General features: G+C 49.3%; 1 protein-coding gene across 2 annotated transcripts in view; it reads right to left on the minus strand.

The window, feature by feature from the left end:
- The window catches only part of JMY (junction mediating and regulatory protein, p53 cofactor), a 226,334-nt gene that overhangs the window by 62,534 nt on the left and 138,607 nt on the right, over positions 1–25,193 (minus strand). For both annotated transcript variants that reach the window (XM_063963535.1, XM_063963532.1), the window contains exon 5: positions 5,989–6,154. In XM_063963535.1, the coding sequence (XP_063819605.1) occupies positions 5,989–6,154 (166 nt within the window). The remainder of the gene's footprint in view (positions 1–5,988; positions 6,155–25,193) is intronic.

Consider the following 25,193-nt stretch of genomic DNA (forward strand, 5'->3'; position numbering starts at 1 on the left):
TCGTAGTCCGTAGTGGATGCTGGGGACTCCGTAAGGACCATGGGGAATAGCGGCTCCGCAGGAGACTGGGCACATCTAAAGAAAGCTTTAGGACTATCTGGTGTGCACTGGCTCCTCCCCCTATGACCCTCCTCCAAGCCTCAGTTAGGATACTGTGCCCGGAGGAGCGTACACAATAAGGAAGGATTTTGAATCCCGGGTAAGACTCATACCAGCCACACCAATCACACTGTACAACTTGTGATCTGAACCCAGTTAACAGCATGATAACAGAGGAGCCTCTAGAAAAGATGGCTCACTGCAGCAATAACCCGATTTTTTGGTAACAATAACTATGTACCAGTATTGCAGACAATCCGCACTTGGGATGGGCGCCCAGCATCCACTACGGACTACGAGAAATAGAATTATCGGTAAGTAAATTCTTATTTTCTCTAACGTCCTAAGTGGATGCTGGGGACTCCGTAAGGACCATGGGGATTATACCAAAGCTCCCAAACGGGCGGGAGAGTGCGGATGACTCTGCAGCACCAATTGAGAGAACTCCAGGTCCTCCTCAGCCAGGGTATCAATTTTGTAGAATTTTACAAACGTATTTGCTCCTGACCAAGTAGCTGCTCGGCAAAGTTGTAAAGCCGAGACCCCTCGGGCAGCCGCCCAAGATGAGCCCACCTTCCTTGTGGAGTGGGCATTTACAGATTTTTGGCTGTGGCAGGCCTGCCACAGAATGTGCAAGCTGAATTGTACTACAAATCCAACGAGCAATAGTCTGCTTAGAAGCAGGAGCACCCAGCTTGTTGGGTGCATACAGGATAAACAGCGAGTCAGATTTTCTGACTCCAGCCGTCCTGGAAACATATATTTTCAGGGCCCTGACAACGTCTAGCAACTTGGAGTCCTCCAAGTCCCTAGTAGCCGTAGGCACCACAATAGGTTGGTTCAGGTGAAACGCTGAAACCACCTTAGGGAGAAACTGAGGACGAGTCCTCAATTCCGCCCTGTCCGAATGGAAAATCAGATAAGGGCTTTTACAGGATAAAGCCGCCAATTCTGACACGCGCCTGGCCCAGGCCAGGGCCAACAGCATGACCACTTTCCATGTGAGATATTTTAACTCCACAGATTTAAGTGGTTCAAACCAATGTGACTTTTGGAACCCAAAAAACTACATTGAGATCCAAAAGTGCCACTGGAGGCACAAAAGGAGGCTGTATATGCAGTACCCCTTTTACAAACGTCTGAACTTCAGGGACTGAAGCTAGTTCTTTTTGGAAGAAAATTGACAGGGCCGAAATTTGAACCTTAATGGACCCCAATTTCAGGCCCATAGACACTCCTGTTTGCAGGAAATGTAGGAATCGACCCAGTTGAATTTCCTCCGTCGGGCCTTACTGGCCTCGCACCACGCAACATATTTTCGCCAAATGCGGTGATAATGTTTTGCGGTTACATCCTTCCTGGCTTTGATCAGGATAGGGATGACTTCATCCGGAATGCCTTTTTTTCCTTCAGGATCCGGCGTTCAACCGCCATGCCGTCAAACGCAGCCGCGGTAAGTCTTGGAACAGACAGGGTCCTTGTTGGAGCAGGTCCCTTCTTAGAGGTAGAGGCCACGGATCCTCCGTGAGCATCTCTTGAAGTTCCGGTTACCAAGTCCTTCTTGGCCAATCCGGAGCCACGAATATAGTGCTTACTCCTCTCCATCTTATCAATCTCAGTACCTTGGGTATGAGAGGCAGAGGAGGGAACACATACACTGACTGGTACACCCACGGTGTTACCAGAGCGTCTACAGCTATTGCCTGAGGGTCCCTTGACCTGGCGCAATACCTGTCGAGTTTTTCCCAACGGTTTATAATCATGTGGAAGACTTCTGGGTGAAGTCCCCACTCTCCCGGGTGGAGGTCGTGCTGAGGAAGTCTGCTTCCCAGTTGTCCACTCCCGGAATGAATACTGCTGACAGTGCTATCACATGATTTTCCGCCCAGCGAAGAATCCTTGCAGCTTCTGCCATTGCCCTCCTGCTTCTTGTGCCACCCTGTCTGTTTACGTGGGTGACTGCCGTGATGTTGTCCGACTGGATCAACACCGGCTGACCTTGAAGCAGAGGTCTTGCTAAGCTTAGAGCATTGTAAATGGGCCTTAGCTTCAGGATATTTATGTGAAGTGATGTCTCCAGGCTTGACCATAAGCCCTGGATATTCCTTCCCTGTGTGACTGCTCCCCAGCCTCGCAGGCTGGCATCCGTGGTCACCAGGACCCAGTCCTGAATGCTGAATCTGCGGCCCTCTAGAAGATGAGCACTCTGCAACCACCACAGGAGGGACACCCTTGTCCTTGGTGACAGGGTTATCCGCTGATGCATCTGAAGATGCGACCCGGACCATTTGTCCAGCAGGTCCCACTGGAAAGTTCTTGCGTGGAATCTGCCGAATGGGATTGCTTCGTAGGAAGCCACCATTTTACCCAGAACCCTTGTGCATTGATGCACTGAGACTTGGCTCGGTTTTAGGAGGTTCCTGACTAGCTCGGATAACTCCCTGTCTTTCCCCTCCGGGAGAAACACCTTTTTCTGGACTGTGTCCAGGATCATCCCTAGGAACCGAAGACAAGTCGTCGGAACCAGCTGCGATTTTGGAATATTGAGAATCCAATCGTGCTGCCGCAACACTACCTGAGATAGTGCTACACCGACCTCCAACTGTTCCCTGAATCTTACCCTTATCAGGGAATCGTCCAAGTAAGGGATAACTAAAATTCCCTTCCTTCGAAGGAATATCATCATTTCGGCCATTACCTTGGTAAAGACCCGGGGTGCCGTGGACCATCCATACGGCAGCGTCTGAACTGATAGTGACAGTTCTGTACCATAAACCTGAGGTACCCTTGGTGAGAAGGGTAAATTTTGACATGAAGGTAAGCATCCTTGATGTCCCGAGACATCATGTAGTCCCCTTCTTCCAGGTTCGCAATCACTGCTCTGAGTGACTCAATCTTGAATTTGAACCTCTGTATGTAAGTGTTCAAAGATTTTAGATTTAGAATCGGTCTCACCGAGCCGTCCGGCTTCGGTACCACAACAGTGTGGAATAATACCCCGTTCCCTGTTGCAGGAGGGGTACCTTGATTATCACCTGCTGGGAATACAGCTTGTGAATGGCTTCCAAAACTGTCTCCCTGTCAGAAGGAGACATCGGTAAAGCCGACTTTAGGAAAACGGCGAGGGGGAGACGTCTCGAATTCTAATTTGTACCCCTGAGATATCACCTGAAGGATCCAGGGGTCTACTTGCAAGTGAGCCCACTGCGCGCTGAAATTCATTGAGACGGGCCCCCCACCGTGCCTGATTCTGCTTGTAAAGCCCCAGCGTCATACTGAGGGCTTGGCAGAGGCGGGAGAGGGTTTCTGTTCCTGGGAACTGGCTGATTTCTGCAGCCTTTTTCCTCTCCCTCTGTCACGGGGCAGAAATGAGGAACCTTTTGCCCGCTTGTCCACGAAAAGACTGCGCCTGATAATACGGCGTCTTCTCATGTTGAGAGGCGACCTGGGGTACAAACGTGGATTTCCCAGCTGTTGCCGTGGCCACCAGGTCTGAAAGACCGACCCCAAATAACTCCTCCCCTTATTAAGGCAATACTTCCAAATGCCGTTTGGAATACGCATCACCTGACCACTGACGTGTCCATAACCCTCTACTGGTAGAAATGGACAACGCACTTAGACTTGATGCCAGTCGGCAAATATTCCGCTGTGCATCACGCATATATAGAAATGCATCTTTTAAATGCTCTATAGGCAAAAATATACTGTCCCTATCTAGGGTATCAATATTTTCAGTCAGGGAATCCGACCACGCCAACCCAGCACTGCACATCCAGGCTGAGGCGATTGCTGGTCGCAGTATAACACCAGTATGTGTGTAAATACATTTTAGGATACCCTCCTGCTTTCTATCAGCAGGATCCTTAAGGGCGGCCATCTCAGGAGAGGGTAGAGCCCTTACAAGCGTGTGAGCGCTTTATCCACCCTAGTGGGTGTTTCCCAACGCACCCTAACCTCTGGCGGGAAAGGATATAATGCCAATAACATTTTAGAAATTATCAGTTGTTATCGGGGGAAAACCACGCATCATCACACACCTCATTTAATTTCTCAGATTCAGGAAAACTACAGGTAGTTTTTCCTCACCGAACATAATACCCCTTTTTGGTGGTACTCGTATTATCAGAAATGTGTAAAACATTTTTCATTGCCTCAATCATGTAACGTGTGGCCCTACTGGAAGTCACATTTGTCTCTTCACCGTCGACACTGGAGTCAGTATCCGTATCGGCGTCTATATCTGCCATCTGAGGTAACGGGCGCTTTAGAGCCCCTGACGGCCTATGAGACGTCTGGACAGGCACAAGCTGAGTAGCCGGCTGTCTCATGTCAACCACTGTCTTTTATACAGAGCTGACACTGTCACGTAATTCCTTCCAACAGTTCATCCACTCAGGTGTCGACCCCCTAGGGGGTGACATCACTATTACAGGCAATCTGCTCCGTCTCCACATCATTTTTCTCCTCATACATGTCGACACAAACGTACCGACATACAGCACACACACAGGGAATGCTCTGATAGAGGACAGGACCCAACTAGCCCTTTGGGGAGACAGAGGGAGAGTTTGCCAGCACACACCAAAGCGCTATATATATACAGGGATAACCTTATATAAGTGTTTTTCCCCTTATAGCTGCTGTATTGTTAATACTGCGCCTAATTAGTGCCCCCCTCTCTTTTTTAACCCTTTCTGTAGTGTAGTGACTGCAGGGGAGCTTCCCTCCAACTGAGCTGTGAGGGAAAATGGCGCCAGTGTGCTGAGGAGATAGGCTCCGCCCCTTTTTCGGAGACTTTTCTCCTGCTTTTTTATGGATTCTGGCAGGGGTTAAAATTCATCCATATAGCCCTGGGGGCTATATGTGATGTATTTTCGCCAGCCAAGGTGTTTTTATTGCTGCTCAGGGCGCCCCCCCCTAGCGCCCTGCACCCTCAGTGACCGAAGTGTGAAGTGTGCTGAGGAGCAATGGCGCACAGCTGCAGTGCTGTGCGCTACCTTGGTGAAGACAGGATGTCTTCTGCCGCCGATTTTCCGGACCTCTTCTGTCTGCTGGCTCTGTAAGGGGGCCGGCGGCGCGGCTCTGGGACCCATCCATGGCTGGGCCTGTGATCGTCCCTCTGGAGCTAATGTCCAGTAGCCTAAGAAGCCCAATCCACTCTGCACGCAGGTGAGTTCGCTTCTTCTCCCCTTAGTCCCTCGATGCAGTGAGCCTGTTGCCAGCAGGTCTCACTGAAAATAAAAAACCTAAACTAAAACTTTCACTAAGAAGCTCAGGAGAGCCCCTAGTGTGCACCCTTCTCGTTCGGGCACAGAGATCTAACTGAGGCTTGGAGGAGGGTCATAGGGGGAGGAGCCAGTGCACACCAGATAGTCCTAAAGCTTTCTTTAGATGTGCCCAGTCTCCTGCGGAGCCGCTATTCCCCATGGTCCTTACGGAGTCCCCAGCATCCACTTAGGACGTTAGAGAAAACTTATTTGGTATGCCCTTTATAATAAGTATGAGTTGCTTTTTTTTTTTTTTTTTTCTTCCTTTAAATCATGTGACACAACATTCAAAGGTTGGGTACATTAGATGAAAAACAGGTCATGACACTGAGCCTAATTCAGAGATGTATGCAAACCCCAGTTTATGTACATCCCTGCTGTTTATCAATTTGAGCATCTGACGATGGTGGCAGTGCCCCCTAAACCGCCCTTTAAAAGCGGTAACCTCACTACACACAAGTGAATGTAATGGGCAACAGTTTTAGACAATAGTAATTAAACAATACACACATCCAAGTTATTTGCATTTATGTACATAGTTAATTGAAACAATTAAGTGGAACGTGCAGCAAACTTTGCATAACAGAACATGCGGCAAACTTTGCATAACAGACCGCACCTGAGATTTGCCGCTTAATGCTTTCCAGTTGAGCGGTCAATAACAGCTCCTCACACTTGAGAATCTCAAACTGTACTTCATATAGCTGAAGCTGGTGATCGTAATAATCCGCCTCTAATTGGTCTAACACGGCTATTGCTTCTGTTCCGCCATGTAAACTCTGCATCTAAATGACAAGGGGAAAAAAACAAAAAAAAACCTTCATTAGCTCACTGCAGTACATTAGGTTTTACTTTACCTAAAAAGGGTAACATTGTTCTATTAACTTGTTCATCTCATAAGATCCTTTGGCTTTTAAATTAAAATAAACATGCAGTAGCCTGGAATAACAGAGCCTAATAGCATCAGGTCTTGTGATGGCATGCAGACATGGAACAAGATGCCAACACTGTAATGGTTCAATCTAAGCAGGGGGGAGGAAAGTCTAGAAAAGGGTTTCTCAATACATGCAATAAGAAATAATCAAAAAGGTAAAACAATTCCAAAAAGTGAACGAATATTTGCAATATTTTCTTGCTTATTATGAGTTGTATACATGTGTAACGACATTCAGCGAAATTGGGAAGATAGCATTATTCTGGATCATATTTATAAACACTACAAACAAAAACACAACACATTTGCTTTGCCAGTCCAATCCATAAACACGTAGTAAGTGCTGTAATGCCGCTCATACATTAGGACGACTCGCATTAGATGTGAGCTGTCCTACGACTCCCATCCCCCCCGCCAGCATCCTGACTCCGCCCAGTGCCAGATTAAGATTCTCATGGGCCTGGAGCTGTAATTTATGAAGGGCCTACTGTGTGCCGCTGCAGGGGGTGAGACCAGCATGGTGGGGGTGTGACTACTGATATGGGGGTGTGGTCTGTGCAGTGTGGTCTGGCTAGCACCATGGAGGGCATAGCTACCCACCTACCTAACTATGGTTTATTTTTGTGTTACGAGCCAATTAACCTACCAGTATATATTTGGATTGTGGCAGTAGGAAACCCATGCAAGTACGGGGAGAAAATACAAACTCCACACAGTTAGGGCCATGGTGGGAATCAAACCCATGACGTTAGTGCTGTAAGGCAGTAAAGCTAACCATTACACCATCTGTAGACCTGTTAGTGGTGCCAGTCCAAGCCACATGGGAACTTTTGCCCCAGAACATTTTAAAAATACATTTATATAATGCTATCCTATGACTAAACTCAATGAGCATCTACTGCTATGGTTTTTTCCAGTATGCATTTTCAGGTTTTTTTAACATGCCACAACCATGTAAATATTGGGGGTCATTCCGAGTTGTTCGCTCGGTAAATTTTTTCGCATCGCAGCGATTTTCCGCTTAGTGCGCATGCGCAATGTCCGCAGTGCGACTGCACAAAGTAAATTTGCTATGCAGTTAGGTTTTTTACTCACGGTTTTTTCTTCGTTCTGGTGATCGTAATGTGATTGACAGGAAGTGGGTGTTTCTGGGCAGAAACTGGCCGTTTTATGGGTGTGTGCGAAAAAACGCTACCGTTTCTGGGAAAAACGCGGGAGTGGCTGGAGAAACGGAGGAGTGTCTGGGCGAACGCTGGGTGTGTTTATGACGTCAAACCAGGAACGACAAGCACTGAACTGATCGCAGATGCCGAGTAAGTCTCGAGCTACTCAGAAACTGCACAGAGATGTCTTTTCGCAATATTGCGAATCTTTCGTTCGCAATTTTGATAAGCTAAGATTCACTCCCAGTAGGCGGCGGCTTAGCGTGTGCAAAGCTGCTAAAAGCAGCTTGCGAGCGAACAACTCGGAATGACCCCCATTATATTACCACTAACCCTACACCCGCTCCCCACACACACTACCCCTGCATCCGCTCCCCGCACACACTACCCTTCCGCTAACCCTACACCCGCTCCCCACACACACTACACTACCCCTGCACCTACTCCCCGCACACACTATACTACCCCTGCACCCGCTCCCTGCACACACTACCCTTCCGCTAACCCTACACCCGCTCCCCACACACACTACACTACCCCTGCACCCGCTCCCTGCACACACTACCCTTCCGCTAACCCTACACACACTACACTACCCCTGCACCTACTCCCCACACACACTACACTACCCCTGCACCTACTCCCCACACACACTACACTACCCCTGCACCTACTCCTCGCACACACTACACTACTCCTGCACCTACTCCCCACACACACTACACTACCCCTGCACCTACTCCCCGCACACACTACACTACCCCTGCACCTACTCACCGCACACACTACACTACCCCTGCACCTACTCCCCGCACACACTACACTACCTCTGCATCCGCTCCCCGCACACACTACCCTTCCGCTAACCCTACACCCGCTCCCCACACACACTACACTACCCCTGCACCTACTCCTCGCACACAATACACTACCCCTGCACCCTCTCCCCGCACACACTACCCCTAACCCTGCACCCGCTCCTCGCACACACTACCTCTAACCCTGCACCCTCTCCCCGCACACACTACCCCTAACCCTGCACCCGCTCCTCGCACACACTACCCCTAACCCTGCACCCTCTCCGCGCACACACTACCCCTAACCCCGCACCCGCTCCTCGCACACACTACCCTTAACCCCGCTCCTCGCACACACTACCCCTAACCCTGCACCCGCTCCTCGCACACACTACCCCTAACCCTGCACCCGCTCCCCGCACACACTACCCCTAACCCTGCACCCGCTCCCCGCACACACTATCCCTAACCCTACACCCGCACCCACTACCCCTAACACTGCACCCGCTCCCCGCACACACTACCCCTAAACCTGCACCCGCTCCCCGCACACACTACCCCTAACTCTACACCCGCTCCCCGCACACACTACCCCTAACCCTGCACCCGCTCCCCGCACACACTACCCCTAACCCTGCACCCCGCACACACTACCCCTAACCCTGCACCCGCTCCACGCACACACTATCCCTAACCCTGCACCCGCTCCCCACACACACTACCCCTAACCGTGCACCCGCTCTCCGCACACACTACCCCTAACCCTGCACCCCGCACACACTACCCCTAACCCTGCACCAGCACCCCGCACACACTACCCCTAACCCTACACCCGCTCCCCGCACACACTACCCCTAACCCTGCACCCGCTCCCCGTACACACTACCCCTAACCCTGCACCCTGCACACACTACCCCTAACCCTGCACCCGCTCCTCGCACACACTACCCATAACCCTGCACCCGCTCCTCGCATACACTATCCCTAACCCCGCACCCGCTCCCCGCACACACTACCCCTAACCCTGCACCCGCTCCCCGCACACACTACCCCTAACCCTGCACCCGCTCCCCGCACACACTATCCCTAACCCTACACCCGCACCCCGCACACACTACCCCTAACCCTGCACCCCGCACACACTACCCCTAACCCTGCACCCTCTCCCCGCACACACTACCCCTAACCCTGCACCCGCTCCTCGCACACACTATCCCTAACCCTGCACCCGCTCCTCGCACACACTACCCCTAACCCTGCACCCGCTCCCCGTACACACTACCCCTAACCCCGCTCCCCGCACACACTACCCCTAACCCCGCACCCGCTGCCCGCACACACTACCACTAACCCTGCACCCGCTCCTCGCACACACTACCCCTAACCCTGCACCCGCTCCCCGCACACACTACCCCTAACCCCGCACCCGCTCCCCGCACACACTACCCCTAACCCCGCACCCGCTGCCCGCACACACTACCACTAACCCTGCACCCGCTCCTCGCACACACTACCCCTAACCCTGCACCCGCTCCTCGCACACACTACCCCTAACCCTGCACCCGCTCCCCGCACACACTACCCCTAACCCTGCACCCGCACCCCGCACACACTACCCATGGGTTGACAGCAGGGACTTTTTGCTGTGAGACGGAGCCACAACTCCCCCTCTTGCATATAAACAGGGGCTTCTTTGCAGTGTGGTGCGGTGGGTGGGGGGACACCCCTCTTGCATATACTGTACATAGGGGCAATTTGTAGGAAAGCTCTGGACATACAGAGCTTTTCTCCCTTATTCTGAAAGTGCTCTCATGGCAATGCCACGCCCCCCTCTCCTTTCCCCACACACTTCTAGATCCAGGGTGACCTACTACCTCCCTCCTCCCACCCCCTCACCCTTGGACGCCGGGTACCTGAGGTTCATCATGGGCTGCAGCCGCGGATAGTATGTGCAGCTAGGCCACGCCCCCTTGTCATAGTCTGCTTCCCCTTGCCCTCCCGGGGACTGTCAGATGACATCACTTGGAGGCGGGGCCTAAACACTCATCACTGAGAGGCGTGGCTTGCGTACAGGGGTCGGGGCTACGTCCCGGAATTTACAATAGTGCACTATACGTGCCTTGGTGCCCCCCCCAATCTGCACAAGAAGGGTGTGATGCTAGAGGAGATGGGTCTGGCGCTGTAGGCTGCAGTAGAAGGAAATTTGTTTTCCTGTCTACAGCAGCATGGACATCTATGGGCAGATGCAGTGGGGCCTATTCTGGAGAGTGGGCCTGGAGCTGCAGCTCCATCCGCCCCATTGTTAATCCGGCCCTGGCTCCGCCGTACGATCTATCGTACCTCTACAACGGACAGCGGCTTGGATCATCTGAACATAAGTGTAACACATATGATCAGTTGATGCGATGTACGGCCCGCGGGGCCGCGCATCGCATCGTATTCGCAAACAAAACATGCACAATGTGCATGTGATGTGTCGAATGACGGGTCGATATTGTGTATTCGTACACAATATCGACCTACTGTATGGCCAGCATAAGTCAGGACTGTCAGCCTATGGGACATATGCAGCTACCATAAAATAACAGGTTGCAAAAACAAGGATACAAGCATACCGCTATATAATAAGAATTTACTTACCGATAATTCTATTTCTCGTAGTCCATAGTGGATGCTGGGAACTCCGTAAGGACCATGGGGATTAGCGGCTCCGCAGGAGACTGGGCACAAAAGTAAAGCTTTAGGACTACCTGGTGTGCACTGGCTCCTCCCCCTATGACCCTCCTCCAAGCCTCAGTTAGGATACTGTGCCCGGACGAGCGTACACAATAAGGAAGGATCTTGAATCCCGGGTAAGACTCATACCAGCCACACCAATCACACCGTACAACCTGTGATCTGAACCCAGTTAACAGCATGATAACAGAGGAGCCTCTGAAAAGATGGCTCACAACAATAATAACCCGATTTTTGTAACAATAACTATGTACAAGTATTGCAGACAATCCGCACTTGGGATGGGCGCCCAGCATCCACTACGGACTACGAGAAAATAAGAATTTACTTACCGATAATTCTATTTCTCATAGTCCGTAGTGGATGCTGGGGACTCCGTCAGGACCATGGGGAATAGCGGGCTCCGCAGGAGACAGGGCACATCTAAAAAAGCTTTTAGGTCACATGGTGCGTACTGGCTCCTCCCCCTATGACCCTCCTCCAAGCCTCAGCTAGGTACTGTGCCCGGACGAGCGTACACAATAAGGAAGGATCTTGAATCCCGGGTAAGACTCATACCAGCCACACCAATCACACCATACAACTTGTGATCTGAACCCAGTTAACAGTATGATAACAAAACGAAGTAGCCTCTAAAAAGATGGCTCACAACAATAATAACCCGATTTTTGTAACAATAACTATGTACAAGTATTGCAGACAATCCGCACTTGGGATGGGCGCCCAGCATCCACTACGGACTATGAGAAATAGAATTATCGGTAAGTAAATTCTTTTCTCTAACGTCCTAGTGGATGCTGGGGACTCCGTCAGGACCATGGGGATTATACCAAAGCTCCCAAACGGGCGGGAGAGTGCGGATGACTCTGCAGCACCGAATGAGAAAACTCCAGGTCCTCTGTAGCCAGAGTATCAAATTTGTAAAATTTTACAAACGTGTTCTCCCCTGACCACGTAGCTGCTCGGCAAAGTTGTAATGCCGAGACTCCTCGGGCAGCCGCCCAAGATGAGCCCACCTTCCTTGTGGAGTGGGCCTTTACAGATTTAGGCACGCCTGCCACAGAATGTGCAAGTTGGATTGTGCTACAGATCCAACGTGCAATCGTCTGTTTAGACGCAGGAGCACCCATCTTGTTGGGTGCATACAATGTAAACAACGAGTCAGTTTTTCTGACTCCAGCTGTCCTTGAAATATATATTTTTAATGCTCTGACAACGTCCAGTAACTTGGAGTCCTCCAAGTCGCTAGTAGCCGCAGGCACCACAATAGGCTGGTTTAAGTGAAATGCCGAAACCACCTTAGGGAGAAATTGAGGACGCGTCCTCAATTCTGCCCTGTCCGAATGGAATATCAGATATGGGCTCTTGTATGACAAAGCTGCCAACTCTGAAACTCTCCTGGCAGAAGCCAGGGCCAACAGCATGGTTACCTTCCATGTAAGGTATTTTAATTCTACCGATTTTAACGGCTCAAACCAATGAGATTTGAGAAAATTTAGAACCACGTTCAAATCCCACGGTGCCACTGGAGGCACTATTGGGGGTTGTATATGTAGTACACCTTTGACAAAAGTTTGTACTTCAGGCACTGACGCCAATTCCTTCTGGAAGAAAATTGATAAGGCCGAAATTTGAACTTTAATAGACCCCAATTTTAGGCCCATAGACAATCCTGCTTGCAGGAAATGTAAGAATCGACCCAATTGAAATTCTTCCGTTGGAGCCTTCTTGGCCTCACACCACGCAACATATTTTCGCCAAATGCGGTGATAATGTTGTACAGTCACTTCCTTCCTAGCCTTAATCAAGGTAGGAATAACTTCCTCTGGAATGCCCTTTTCTTTTAGAATCCGGCGTTCAACCGCCATGCCGTCAAACGCAGACGCGGTAAGTCTTGGAACATACAAGGTCCCTGCTGAAGCAGATCCCTTCTCAGAGGTAGAGGCCACGGATCCTCCGTGAGCATCTCTTGAAGTTCCGGATACCAAGTTCTCCTTGGCCAGTCCGGAGCCACCAGTATCGTTCTTACTCCTCTTTTCCGTATAATTCTCAGCACCTTTGGTATGAGAGGCAGAGGAGGGAACACATACACTGATTGGTACACCCACGGTGTTACCAGAGCGTCCACAGCTATTGCCTGAGGGTCTCTTGACCTGGCGCAATACCTGTCCAATTTTTTGTTGAGGCGAGACGCCATCATGTCTACCTTTGGTTTTTCCCAACGGTTCACAATCATGTGGAAAACTTCTGGATGAAGTCCCCACTCTCCCGGGTGAAGGTCGTGTCTGCTGAGGAAATCTGCTTCCCAGTTGTCCACTCCCGGGATGAACACTGCTGACAGTGCTATGACATGATTCTCCGCCCAGCGCAGAATCCTTGCCGCTTCTGCCATTGCACTCCTGCTTCTCGTGCCGCCTTGTCGGTTTACGTGGGCGACTGCCGTGATGTTGTCGGACTGGATCAACACCGGCTGACCCTGAAGCAGCGGTTTTGCCAGACTTAGAGCATTGTAGATCGCTCTTAGCTCCAGTATATTTATGTGAAGAGACGTCTCCAGGCTTGACCACACGCCCTGGAAATTTCTTCCCTTTGTGACTGCTCCCCAACCTCGTAGGCTGGCATCCGTAGTCACCAGGACCCAGTCCTGTATGCCGAATCTGCGGCCCACTAACAGATGGGCAGTCTGCAGCCACCACAGGAGAGACAACCTTGTTCTTGGTGACAGTGCTATCCGCTGATGCATGTGCAGATGCGATCCGGACCATTTGTCCAGCAGATCCCACTGAAATGTCCGTGCATGGAATCTGCCGAATGGAATCGCTTCGTACGAAGCCACCATCTTTCCCAGGACTCTTGTGCATTGATGTACTGACACCGTTCCTGGTTTTAGGAGGTTCCTGACAAGTTCGGATAACTCCCTTGCTTTTTCCTCCGGGAGAAACACCTTTTTCTGAACCGTGTCCAGAATCATTCCCAGGAACAGCAGACGAGTTGTCGGGGTCAATTGAGATTTTGGAAGATTCAAAATCCACCCGTGTTGCTGGAGCACTACCTGGGTTAGTGCTACACCGACTTCCAGCTGTTCTCTGGACTTTGCCCTTATCAGGAGATCGTCCAAGTAAGGGATAATTAATACGCCTTTTCTTCGTAGAAGAACCATCATTTCGGTCATTACCTTGGTAAAGACCCGAGGGGCCGTAGACAAACCAAACGGCATCGTTTGAAACTGATAATGACAGTCTTGTATCACGAACCTGAGATACCCTTGGTGTGAGGGGTAAATTGGGACATGCAGATAAGCATCCTTTATGTCCAGGGACACCATGAAGTCCCCGTCTTCCAGATTCGCTATCACTGCTCTGAGTGACTCCATTTTGAACTTGAATTTCTGTATGTACAGGTTCAAGGATTTCAGATTTAGAATAGGTCTTACCGAACCGTCCGGCTTCGGTACCACAAATAGTGTGGAATAATACCCCTTTCCCTGTTGTAGGAGGGGTACCTTGACTATCACCTGCTGAGAATACAGCTTGTGAATGGCTTCCAAAACCGACGTCCTTTCTGAGGGAGACGTTGGTAAAGCAGACTTTAGGAACCGGCGAGGGGGAAACCTTTCGAACTCCAGCATGTAACCCTGAGATATTATCTGCAGGACCCACGGGTCCACTTGTGAGTGAGCCCATTGATTGCTGAAAATCTTGAGTCGACCCCCCACCGTTCCTGGGTCCGCTTGTAAAGCCCCAGCGTCATGCTGATGGCTTTGTAGAAGCCGGGGCGGGCTTCTGTTCCTGGGCAGGGGCTGCGTGCTGCCCTTTCTTACCCTTTCCTCTGCCTCTCGGCAGATAAGACTGTCCTTTTGGTCGCTTTTTATAGGAGCGAAAGGACTGCGGCTGAAAAGACGGTGTCTTTTTCTGTTGTGAAGGGGTCTGAGGTAAAAAGGTGGATTTGCCGGCAGTTGCCGTGGTCACCAGGTCCGAAAGACCGACCCCAAACAATTCCTCTCCTTTATATGGCAATACTTCCATATGCCTCTTGGAATCCGCATCACCTGACCACTGTCGCGTCCATAAACTTCTTCTAGCAGATATGGACATCGCGCTTACTCTTGATGCTAGAGTACAAACATCCCTCTGAGCATCTCGCATATAAAGAAAAGCATCCTTTAATTGCTCTAGAGTCAATAAAATACTGTCCCTATCCAGGGTCTCAATATTTTCAGTCAGAGAATCCAACCACACTACCCCAGCACTGCACATCCAGGCTGAGGCTATTGCCGGTCGCAGTATAACACCCGTATGTGTGTATATACTCTTCAGTGTAGTTTCCAGCCTCCTATCTGCTGGATCCTTGAGGGCGGCCGTATCAGGAGACGGCAACGCCACTTGCTTTGATAAACGTGTGAGCGCCTTATCCACCTTAGGGGGTGATTCCCAGCGCGCCCTAACCTCTGGTGGGAAAGGGTATAATGCCAACAACTTCTTTGAAATTAGCATTTTTCTATCGGGGGTAACCCACGCTTCATCACACACATCATTCAATTCCTCTGATTCTGGGAAAAATACAGGTAGTTTTTTCACCCCCCACATAATACCCCTTTTTGAGGTACCAGTAGTATCAGAGAGCTGCAAAGCCTCCTTCATTGCCGTGATCATATAACGTGTGGCCCTATTGGAAAATACGTTTACTTCCTCACCGTCGACACTAGATTCATCTGTGTCGGTACCCGTGTCGACTGACTGAGGTAAGGGACGTTTTACAGCCCCTGACGGTGTCTGAGATGCCTGAACCGGTACTAACTGGTTTGCCGGGCGTCTCATTTCGTCAACTGACTTTTGTAATGTGCTGACATTATCACGTAATTCCATAACCAAAGCCATCCATTCCGGTGTCGACTCCCTAGGGGGTGACATTACCATCATCGGCAATTGCTCTGCCTCCACACCAACTTCGTCCTCATACATGTCGACACACACGTACCGACACACACAGCAGCCACACAGTGAATGCTCTATTGAAGACAGGACCCTCCTAGCCCTTTGGGGAGACAGAGGGAGAGTTTGCCAGCACACACCAAAAGCGCTATACAGTATATAACAACCCTAGAAGGTGTTGTTTTTATATATGCGCTCTCAATATATATTTATATCGCCAATTTATGCCCCCCCTCTCTTTGTTACCCTGTTTCTGTAGTGCAGTGCAGGGGAGAGTCGTGGGAGCCTTCCTCACCAGCGGAGCCGTGCAGGAAAATGGCGCCGAGTGCTGAGGAGAATAAGCTCCGCCCCTTTTCCGGCGGGCTTTTCTCCCGGTTTTTCTAATAAACTGGCCTGGGTTAAATACATACATATAGCCTTAATGGCTATATGTGATGTATTTATTTGCCTCTAAGGTACTCTATATTGCTGCCCAGGGCGCCCCCAGCAGCGCCCTGCACCCTCCGTGACCGAGATCCGTGAGCCGTGTAGCAACAATGGCGCACAGCTGCAGTGCTGTGCGCTACCTCTATGAAGACTGAAGTCTTCTGCCGCCTGTTTCCGGACCTCCGTTCTGCCGTTCTTCAGCGTCTGTAAGGGGGATCGGCGGCGCGGCTCCGGGACGAACCCCAGGCTGACCTGTGTTCCGACTCCCTCTGGAGCTCAGTGTCCAGTAGCCTAAGACTTCAATCCTCCTGCAGGCAGGTGAGTTGCAAGTCTCTCCCCTAAGTCCCTCGTTGCAGTGCTCCTGTCGCCAGCAGGAGACACTGATTAGAAACCTAAAAAAAAACTTTTCTAACTAGCTCTTTAAGAGAGCCACCTAGATTGCACCCTCTCGGACGGGCACAAAAACCTAACTGAGGCTTGGAGGAGGGTCATAGGGGGAGGAGCCAGTACGCACCATGTGACCTAAAAGCTTTTTTAGATGTGCCCTGTCTCCTGCGGAGCCCGCTATTCCCCATGGTCCTGACGGAGTCCCCAGCATCCACTAGGACGTTAGAGAAATAGAATTATCGGTAAGTAAATTCTTATTTTCTCTGATGTCCTAGTGGATGCTGGGAACTCCGTAAGGACCATGGGAATTATACCAAAGCTCCCAAACGGGCGGGAGAGTGCGGATGACTCTGCAGCACCGAATGAGAGAACTCCAGGTCCTCCTCAGCCAGGGTATCAAATTTGTAGAATTTAGCAAACGTGTTTGCCCCTGACCAAGTAGCTGCTCGGCAAAGTTGTAACGCCGAGACCCCTCGGGCAGCCGCCCAAGATGAGCCCACCTTCCTTGTGGAATGGGCTTTTACAGATTTTGGCTGTGGCAGGCCTGCCACAGAATGTGCAAGCTGAATTGTACTACAAATCCAACGAGCAATAGTCTGCTTAGAAGCAGGAGCACCCAGCTTGTTGGGTGCATACAGGATAACAGCGAGTCAGATTTCCTGACTCCAGCCGTCCTGGAAAAATATATTTTCAAGGCCCTGACTACGTCCAACAACTTGGAGTCCTCCAAGTCACTAGTAGCCGTAGGTACCACAATAGGTTGGTTCAGATGAAACACTGAAACCACCTTAGGGAGAAAATGAGGACGAGTCCTCAATTCCGCCCTGTCTGAATGGAAGATCAGATAAGGGCTTTTACAGGATAAAGCCCGCCAATTCTGACACGTGCCTGGCCGAGGCCAGGGCCAACAACATGACCACTTTCCATGTGAGATATTTTAACTCCACAGAATCAAGTGGTTCAAACCAATGTGACTTTAGGAACCCCAAAACTACATTGAGATCCCAAAGTGCCACTGGAGGCACAAAAGGAGGCTGTATATGCAGTACCCCTTTTACAGACGTCTGAACTTCAGGTAGTGAAGCTAGTTCTTTCTGGAAGAAAATTGACAGGGCCGAAATTTGAACCTTAATGGACCCCAATTTTAGGCCCATAGACACTCCTGTTTACAGGAAATGCAGGAATCGACCTAGTTGAAATTCCTCCATCGGGGCCTTACTGGCCTCGCACCACGCAACATATTTTCGCCAAATGCGGTGATAATGCTTTGCGGTTACATCCTTCCTGGCTTGACCAGGGTAGGGATGACTTCATCCGGAATGCCTTTTTCCTTCAGGATCCGGCTTTCAACCGCCCTGCCGTCAAACGCAGCCGCGGTAAGTCTTGGAATAGACAGGGTCCTTGCTGGAGCAGGTCCCTTCTTAGAGGTAGAGGCCACGGGTCTCCGTGAGCATCTCTTGAAGTTCCGGGTACCAAGTCCTTCTTGGCCAATCCGGAGCCACGAGTATAGTTCTTACTCCCCTCCGTCTTATAATTCTCAGTACTTTTGGTATGAGAGGAAGAGGAGGGAACACATACACTGACTGGTACACCCACGGTGTTACCAGAGCGTCCACAGCTATTGCCTGAGGGTCCCTTGACCTGGCGCAATACCTGTCCAATTTTTTGTTTAGGCGGGACGCCATCATGTCCACCTTTGGTTTTTCCCAATGGTTTACAATCATGTGGAAGACTTCTGGGTGAAGTCCCCACTCTCCCGGGTGGAGGTCGTGCCTGCTGAGGAAGTCTGCTTCCAAGTTGTCCACTCCCGGAATGAACACTGCTGACAGTGCTATCACATGATTTTCCGCCCAGCGAAAAATCCTTGCAGCTTCTGCCATTGCCCTCCTGCTTCTTGTGCCGCCCTGTCTGTTTACGTGGGCGACTGCCGTGATATTGTCCGACTGGATCAGCACCGGCTGACCTTGAAGCAGAGGTCTTGCGTGGCTTAGGGCATTGTAAATGGCCCTTAGCTCCAAAATATTTATGTGAAGTGATGTCTCCAGGCTTGACCACAAGCCCTGGAAATTTTTTTTTCCTGTGTGACTGCTCCCCAGCCTCTCAGGCTGGCATCCGTGGTCACCAGGACCCAGTCCTGAATGCCGAATCTGCGGCCCTCTAGAAGATGAGCACTCTGCAACCACCACAGGAGAGACACCCTTGTCTTTGGTGACAGGGTTATCCGCTGATGCATCTGAAGATGCGATCCGGACCATTTGTCCAGCAGGTCCCACTGGAAAGTTCTTGCGTGGAATCTGCCGAATGGAATTTCTTCGTAGGAAGCCACCATTTTTCCCAGGACCCTTGTGCACTGATGCACTGACACTTGGCCTGGTTTTAGGAGGTTTCTGACTAGTTCGGATAACTCCCTGGCTTTCTCCTCCGTGAGAAAACACCTTTTTCCGGACTGTGTCCAGGATCATCCCTAGGAATAGAAGGCGTGTCGTCGGGATCAGCTGCGATTTTGGAATATTGAGAATCCAACCGTGCTGCCGCAGCACTATCTGAGATAGTGCTACCCCGACTTCCAACTGTTCCCTGGATCTTGCCCTTATCAGGAGATCGTCCAAGTAAGGGATAACTAAAACTCCCTTCTTTCGAAGGAGTATCATCATTTCGGCCATTACCTTGGTAAAGACCCGGGGTGCCGTGGACAATCCAATCGGCAGCGTCTGAAACTGATAGTGACAGTTCTGTACCACAAACCTGAGGTACCCTTGGAGAAGGGTAAATTGGGACATGTAGGTAAGCATCTTTGATGTCCAGAGAGACCATATAGTCCCCTTCTTCCAGGTTTGCAATCACTGCTCTGAGTGACTCCATCTTGAATTTGAACCTTTGTATGTAAGTGTTCAAGGATTTTAGATTTAAAAATGGTCTCACCGAGCCGTCCGGCTTCGGTACCACAAATAGTGTGGAATAGTACCCCTTTCCCTGTTGCAGGAGGGGTACCTTATCACCTGCTGGGAATACAGCCTGTGAATGGCTTGCAATACTGTCTCCCTGTCTGAGGGAGACGTCGGTAAAGCAGACTTTATGAAACGGCGAGGGGGAGACGTCTCGAATTTCTTGAGACGGGCCCCCACCGTGCCTGAGACCGCTTGTAAAGCCCCAGCGTCATGCTGAGGACTTTGCGGAGGCGGGAGAGGGCTTTTGTTCCTGGGAATTGGCTGTTTGTGTTAGACCTACCCCAAATAACTCCTCCCTTTTATGAGGCGATACTTCCATATGCCTTTTGGAATCATCATCACCTGACCACTGTCTTGTCCATAACCCTCTTCTGGCAGAAATGGACAGCGCACTTACTCTTGATGCCAGTCGGCAAATATTCCTCTGTGCATCACGCATATATAGAAATGCATCTTTTAAATGCTCTATAGTTAGTAATATACTGTCCCTATCTAGGGTATCAAAATTGTCAGTCAGGGAATCCGACCAAGCCACCCCAGCACTGCACATCCAGGCTGAGGCGATTGCTGGTCGCAGTATCACACCCGTGTGAGTGTATATACATTTTAGGATATTTTACTGCTTTCTGTCAGCAGGTTCCTTAAGGGCGGCCGTATCCGGGGACGGTAGTGCCACCTGTTTAGACAAGCGTGTGAGCGCTTTATTCACCCTAAGGGGTGTTTCCCAACGTGCCCTATCCTCTGGCGGGAAGGGGTATGATGCTAATAACTTTTTAGGAATTAACAGTTTTTATCGGGGGAAACCCACGCATCATCACACACTTCATTTAATTCCTCAGATGCAGGAAAAACTACAGGCAGTTTTTTCTCACCCAACCTAATACCCTTTTTTAGTGGTACTGGTATTATCAGAAATGTGTAAAAACATTTTCCATAGCCTCAATCATGTAACGTGTGGCCCTACTGGAAGTCACATTCGTCTCTTAATCGTCGACACTGGAGTCAGTATCCGTGTCGGCGTCTGTATCTGCCATCTGCGGTAACGGGCGTTTTAGAGCCCCAGATGGCTTTTGAGACACCTGGACAGGCACAGGCTGAGTCGCCGGCTGTCTCATGTCATCAATCTTTTGTAAAGAGCTGACACTGTCACATAATTCCTTCCATAAGCTCATCCACTCAGGTGTCGACTCCCTAGGGGGTGACATCTCTGTTACAGGCAATTGCTCCGCCTCCACCTCATTTTCCTCCTCATACATGTCGACACAACGTACCGACACACAGCACACACACAGGGAATGCTCTGATAGAGGACAGGACCCCACTAGCCCTTTGGGGAGACAGAGGGAGAGTATGCCAGCACACACCAGAGCGCTATATATATATATACAGGGATAACCTTATATAAGTGTTTTTCCCCTTATAGCTGCTGTATTGTTATACTGCGCCTAATTAGTGCCCCCCTCTCTTTTTTAACCCTTTTCTGTAGTGTAGTAACTGCAGGGGAGAGCCAGGGAGCTTCCCTCCAACGGAGCTGTGAGAGAAAATGGCGCCAGTGTGCTGAGGAGATAGGCTCCGCCCCCTTCTCGGCGGCCTTTTCTCCCGTTTTTCTGTGGAATCTGGCAGGGGTTAAAATTCATCCATATAGCCCTGGGGGCTATATGTGATGTATTTTCGCCAGCCAAGGTGTTTTTATTGCTGCTCAGGGCGCCCCCCCCTAGCGCCCTGCACCCTCAGTGACCGGAGTGTGAAGTGTGCTGAGGAGCAATGGCGCACAGCTGCAGTGCTGTGCGCTACCTTGGTGAAGACAGGATGTCTTCTGCCGCCGATTTTTCCGGACCTCTTCTTGCTTCTGGCTCTGTAAGGGGGCCGGCGGCGCGGCTCTGGGACCGAGCTCCGAGGCTGGGCCTGTGTTCGGTCCCTCTGGAGCTAATGGTGTCCAGTAGCCTAAGAAGCCCAATCCACTCTGCACGCAGGTGAGTTCGCTTCTTCTCCCCTTAGTCCCTCGATGCAGTGAGCCTGTTGCCAGCAGGTCTCACTGAAAATAAAAAACCTAAAACTAAACTTTCACTAAGAAGCTCAGGAGAGCCCCTAGTGTGCACCCTTCTCGGCCGGGCACAAAAATCTAACTGAGGCTTGGAGGAGGGTCATAGGGGGAGGAGCCAGTGCACACCAGGTAGTCCTAAAGCTTTACTTTTGTGCCCAGTCTCCTGCGGAGCCGCTAATCCCCATGGTCCTTACGGAGTTCCCAGCATCCACTAGGACGTCAGAGAAATTTGGTTTAACTATGTATAAATATTGAAAAATAGTTTAAGCATGATATGGAATTATGGAATAAAGCGCCACAAAAAGCTCACTAACTTAAAGCAGCAATACCATGAAAAACCAGAGGTCTGTTACTTATATGGATCAGTGTGCCAGGCTACAAACATGAACATGAGAATTTTTTCATTTTCTTTATTTTGTTTCTTCAGATGGCCATTCATGATTTCTAAAGCTGCAGTAGATTGCGGACTACCATGGCAACAACAGTCACATGGCACATGAAGCTTTGGAACACCCCTTTCAGCTCGGTGTACTATATAAATCTCCCCCCTAATCCTCACCACTCTGCCTTCACATATCATGCTGAGGCCTGAGAGTCTGTGTCATTGTGACTGGCAGTCACACTCTGCACTCTACAGAGATACTGTATTGTGAAATAGAAATTGGCACTTGCAGGCTAAAGACCCCCAAGGCCCCCCCCCAAAAAAAAACAAAACAACAACTTGGCTTTATGCACTGTATTAATGTAGTTGCAATTGTTATATACTATTTTAGCCTTTCAATACAGTATTAAGAGTGAAAGAAATAGAAGGAAAGAAAAATCAGATTTTTGGTCTTGACTATGTGCTTAGTGAGGGTTGAGGAGCTAGCACTTAATAGGTTACATTTTTGCAGTACATAAGCTACTCTCCTCAAACCTCTTCCTCAGTTTAAATTTAAAAAGCCCCACGGATAGGTTGAAATAAATAAGAACAGAATCACATCTCCATCTCTCTCTCTCTCTCTCTCTCTCACTCACACACACATACACACACACACACACACACACACACACACACACACACACACCTAAATAAGGGAGGGATCATAGTGTCCCGCAGATGGGCTCAGAGAAAGATTTATACCAAAACTCTTAGGGGCCGATTCAATTGCGGCATGCACCACCTGATGGCTGTCTGAAGGAATGGGCATCTGACGGAGCTATTCAACTGTTGCTCCGACCAGACCCCCGTTACCATTAAGGCATTGACAGCTCTGGGTGTAGCAGCGCTAAGCGCCAAAAAAACCCATCTAAAGCGCTTGAATGGGTCCGGGTTTGTGCGCCCAAACTACCAACTTTTTTTCTCGCATTTCCAGAGGCTGCAAGAAAAATGTGACTGCCTTCGCTAATGGGCATCTATCGGAGCAACAAATTAATAGCTCAAAGTCACCCATTCCTTCAGATGGTCAGCAGGAGACGTGCGCAAAAATTGAACCGTACCCTTAGCTTCTCCTTTCTCCATCTGGAGGATGTACAAAAGCTGCATCCATGGGGTTGTACAAAAGCTGCACCCATGGGGTGGTATGTTCACCGTTGGCTGAACCCAATGCTATCTGTCCAAAAGAAACATAGAAATACAGAATTTGACAGCCGATAAGAACCACATGGCCCATCTAGTCTGCCCCTTTAAAGGAAGCATCCCTGGACGTAACATTTTGTGGATGTATGAGCATATACATAACTGCGGAAGCAAAGCGCTCAGCCAACCACGAAAATGTTGATGAAATGCAGACATTTTAGTTGAAAGAAGGTAATACAGTATACGTAATATTGCCCTATCTTCGGGAATTACCATAAAATGGAGATCTACAAGATAAAACTCTGTATTCTGACACTCTTCTAGCTGAAAAAATAGCTAAAAGAAAAGATAACTTCCAAATTACCCACTTCAAGTCCACCTCCTGCAAAGGTAACTGAGGCACTGACAGAGTAACATTTATATCCCAAGGCTCTGCGGGATGTTTATATGATAGCTGTATATGCAATACTCCCTACAGAAAATGCTTTACTTCTGGGATCAGAGCCAGTCTTTTTTTATACCCGTACCTTAAGGGGACCTAATCAAAGACCCAATTCGAGGCCTGTCTGAAGAAAACAAAGAAACCTTGGCAAGGAAAAAGAGGAATAAGAAATCTTCACCTTATTACACCATGCAATAAAATATTTCCAGACTGTATGAAAGTTGTCTGAAGACACTTACTTTCTTTCTGGCTTTGATCATAGTCTAAACTACTGAATCCTAAAAACTCTTTTTTTTGCAAGATCTTGGCTTTAAGATCCATGCCATTAAATTTAACTGATTGATGCCATGACAATCAATCAGTCGTTGAGAGAATAGGTCCTGTCAAAGTGGAAGTCTGATCCCTTGACCCACTGCCATGTTTTGTAGCTGTAAATACAACGCTCTCTTTCACCAGTCTGGTGATACTAATTTTATTGGAATACACGTCTTTTTTTTAACTTTCTGAGAACTCGAGGATGCATGGGTATTTGTACTTGGCAGTCTTGATGTAGAAGAGAGAAGCCATTAGATTTATCTGTGGATGACCCCACTTCTTTACCAGACTGCTGAATACTTCTAGATGCAGAGACCATTCCCCTGGAAGAATGGACTTGTGACTCAAAAGCTCTGAACCTCATGAAACTCTGCATATGATAGGATCTGAAAAAAATTCTCTCATTGCCAAGGATCTTAATATATGCTGCTGGACCGTTGTGCGACTGGATTCGTGGAGTTAACTCCTGTCCTTCTTTAAGTTTTCTTACTGGGACCACCATCTGAGAGAATGTCTTGTTTTTGGTGAAAGGATGATGAAGTGAGCCATAACCAATGGTTGGAAGACAACCAAGCTTTTAGAATGTTTAATTGGAACATCAACATTTTTGAAGTCTGTGAACGTTTCTGTTGGCAAGATAAGCCAGGCTAGTTGAACACAAGGCCTAAAAATCTCATGCACTGACTGGGAAACATCTTGGACTTTTGTCAATTGATAACCCCGCCATGGGACTATAGGATATCCAATGACCTTAGCAGATATTGTGGAATTAGTTATTCCGCGCTACCCAAATCCCTCAACAAATTGAGTGAATAAAATATTCCAACACGTGTATTGTAAAATAAAATATGTATTTATTGCTTAAAAGTGCTACACAAAGACAGGTCTATTCACCTGGATTATAATGCATTTGCAATAAAGGTACTTATATAAATGGTTTCAATTTTACCCTAATGGGTTCATATACTGGGTCCTAATACCAGTACATAAATAAAAACAAAGACAAAAGACATAAGAACATATACAAACAAAGAACACAAATTAAAAAGGTGCACTGTTGGTTCCTAATTGCACTGGGATGTGCAGAAATCTCCTCTAAGTCTGCAATGGATGCGCTTCAGCGGCTTACTCCTGTGCAATAAT

The sequence above is a fragment of the Pseudophryne corroboree genome, chromosome 1 (assembly GCF_028390025.1).
Source record: "Pseudophryne corroboree isolate aPseCor3 chromosome 1, aPseCor3.hap2, whole genome shotgun sequence".
Classification (NCBI taxonomy): domain Eukaryota; kingdom Metazoa; phylum Chordata; class Amphibia; order Anura; family Myobatrachidae; genus Pseudophryne; species Pseudophryne corroboree.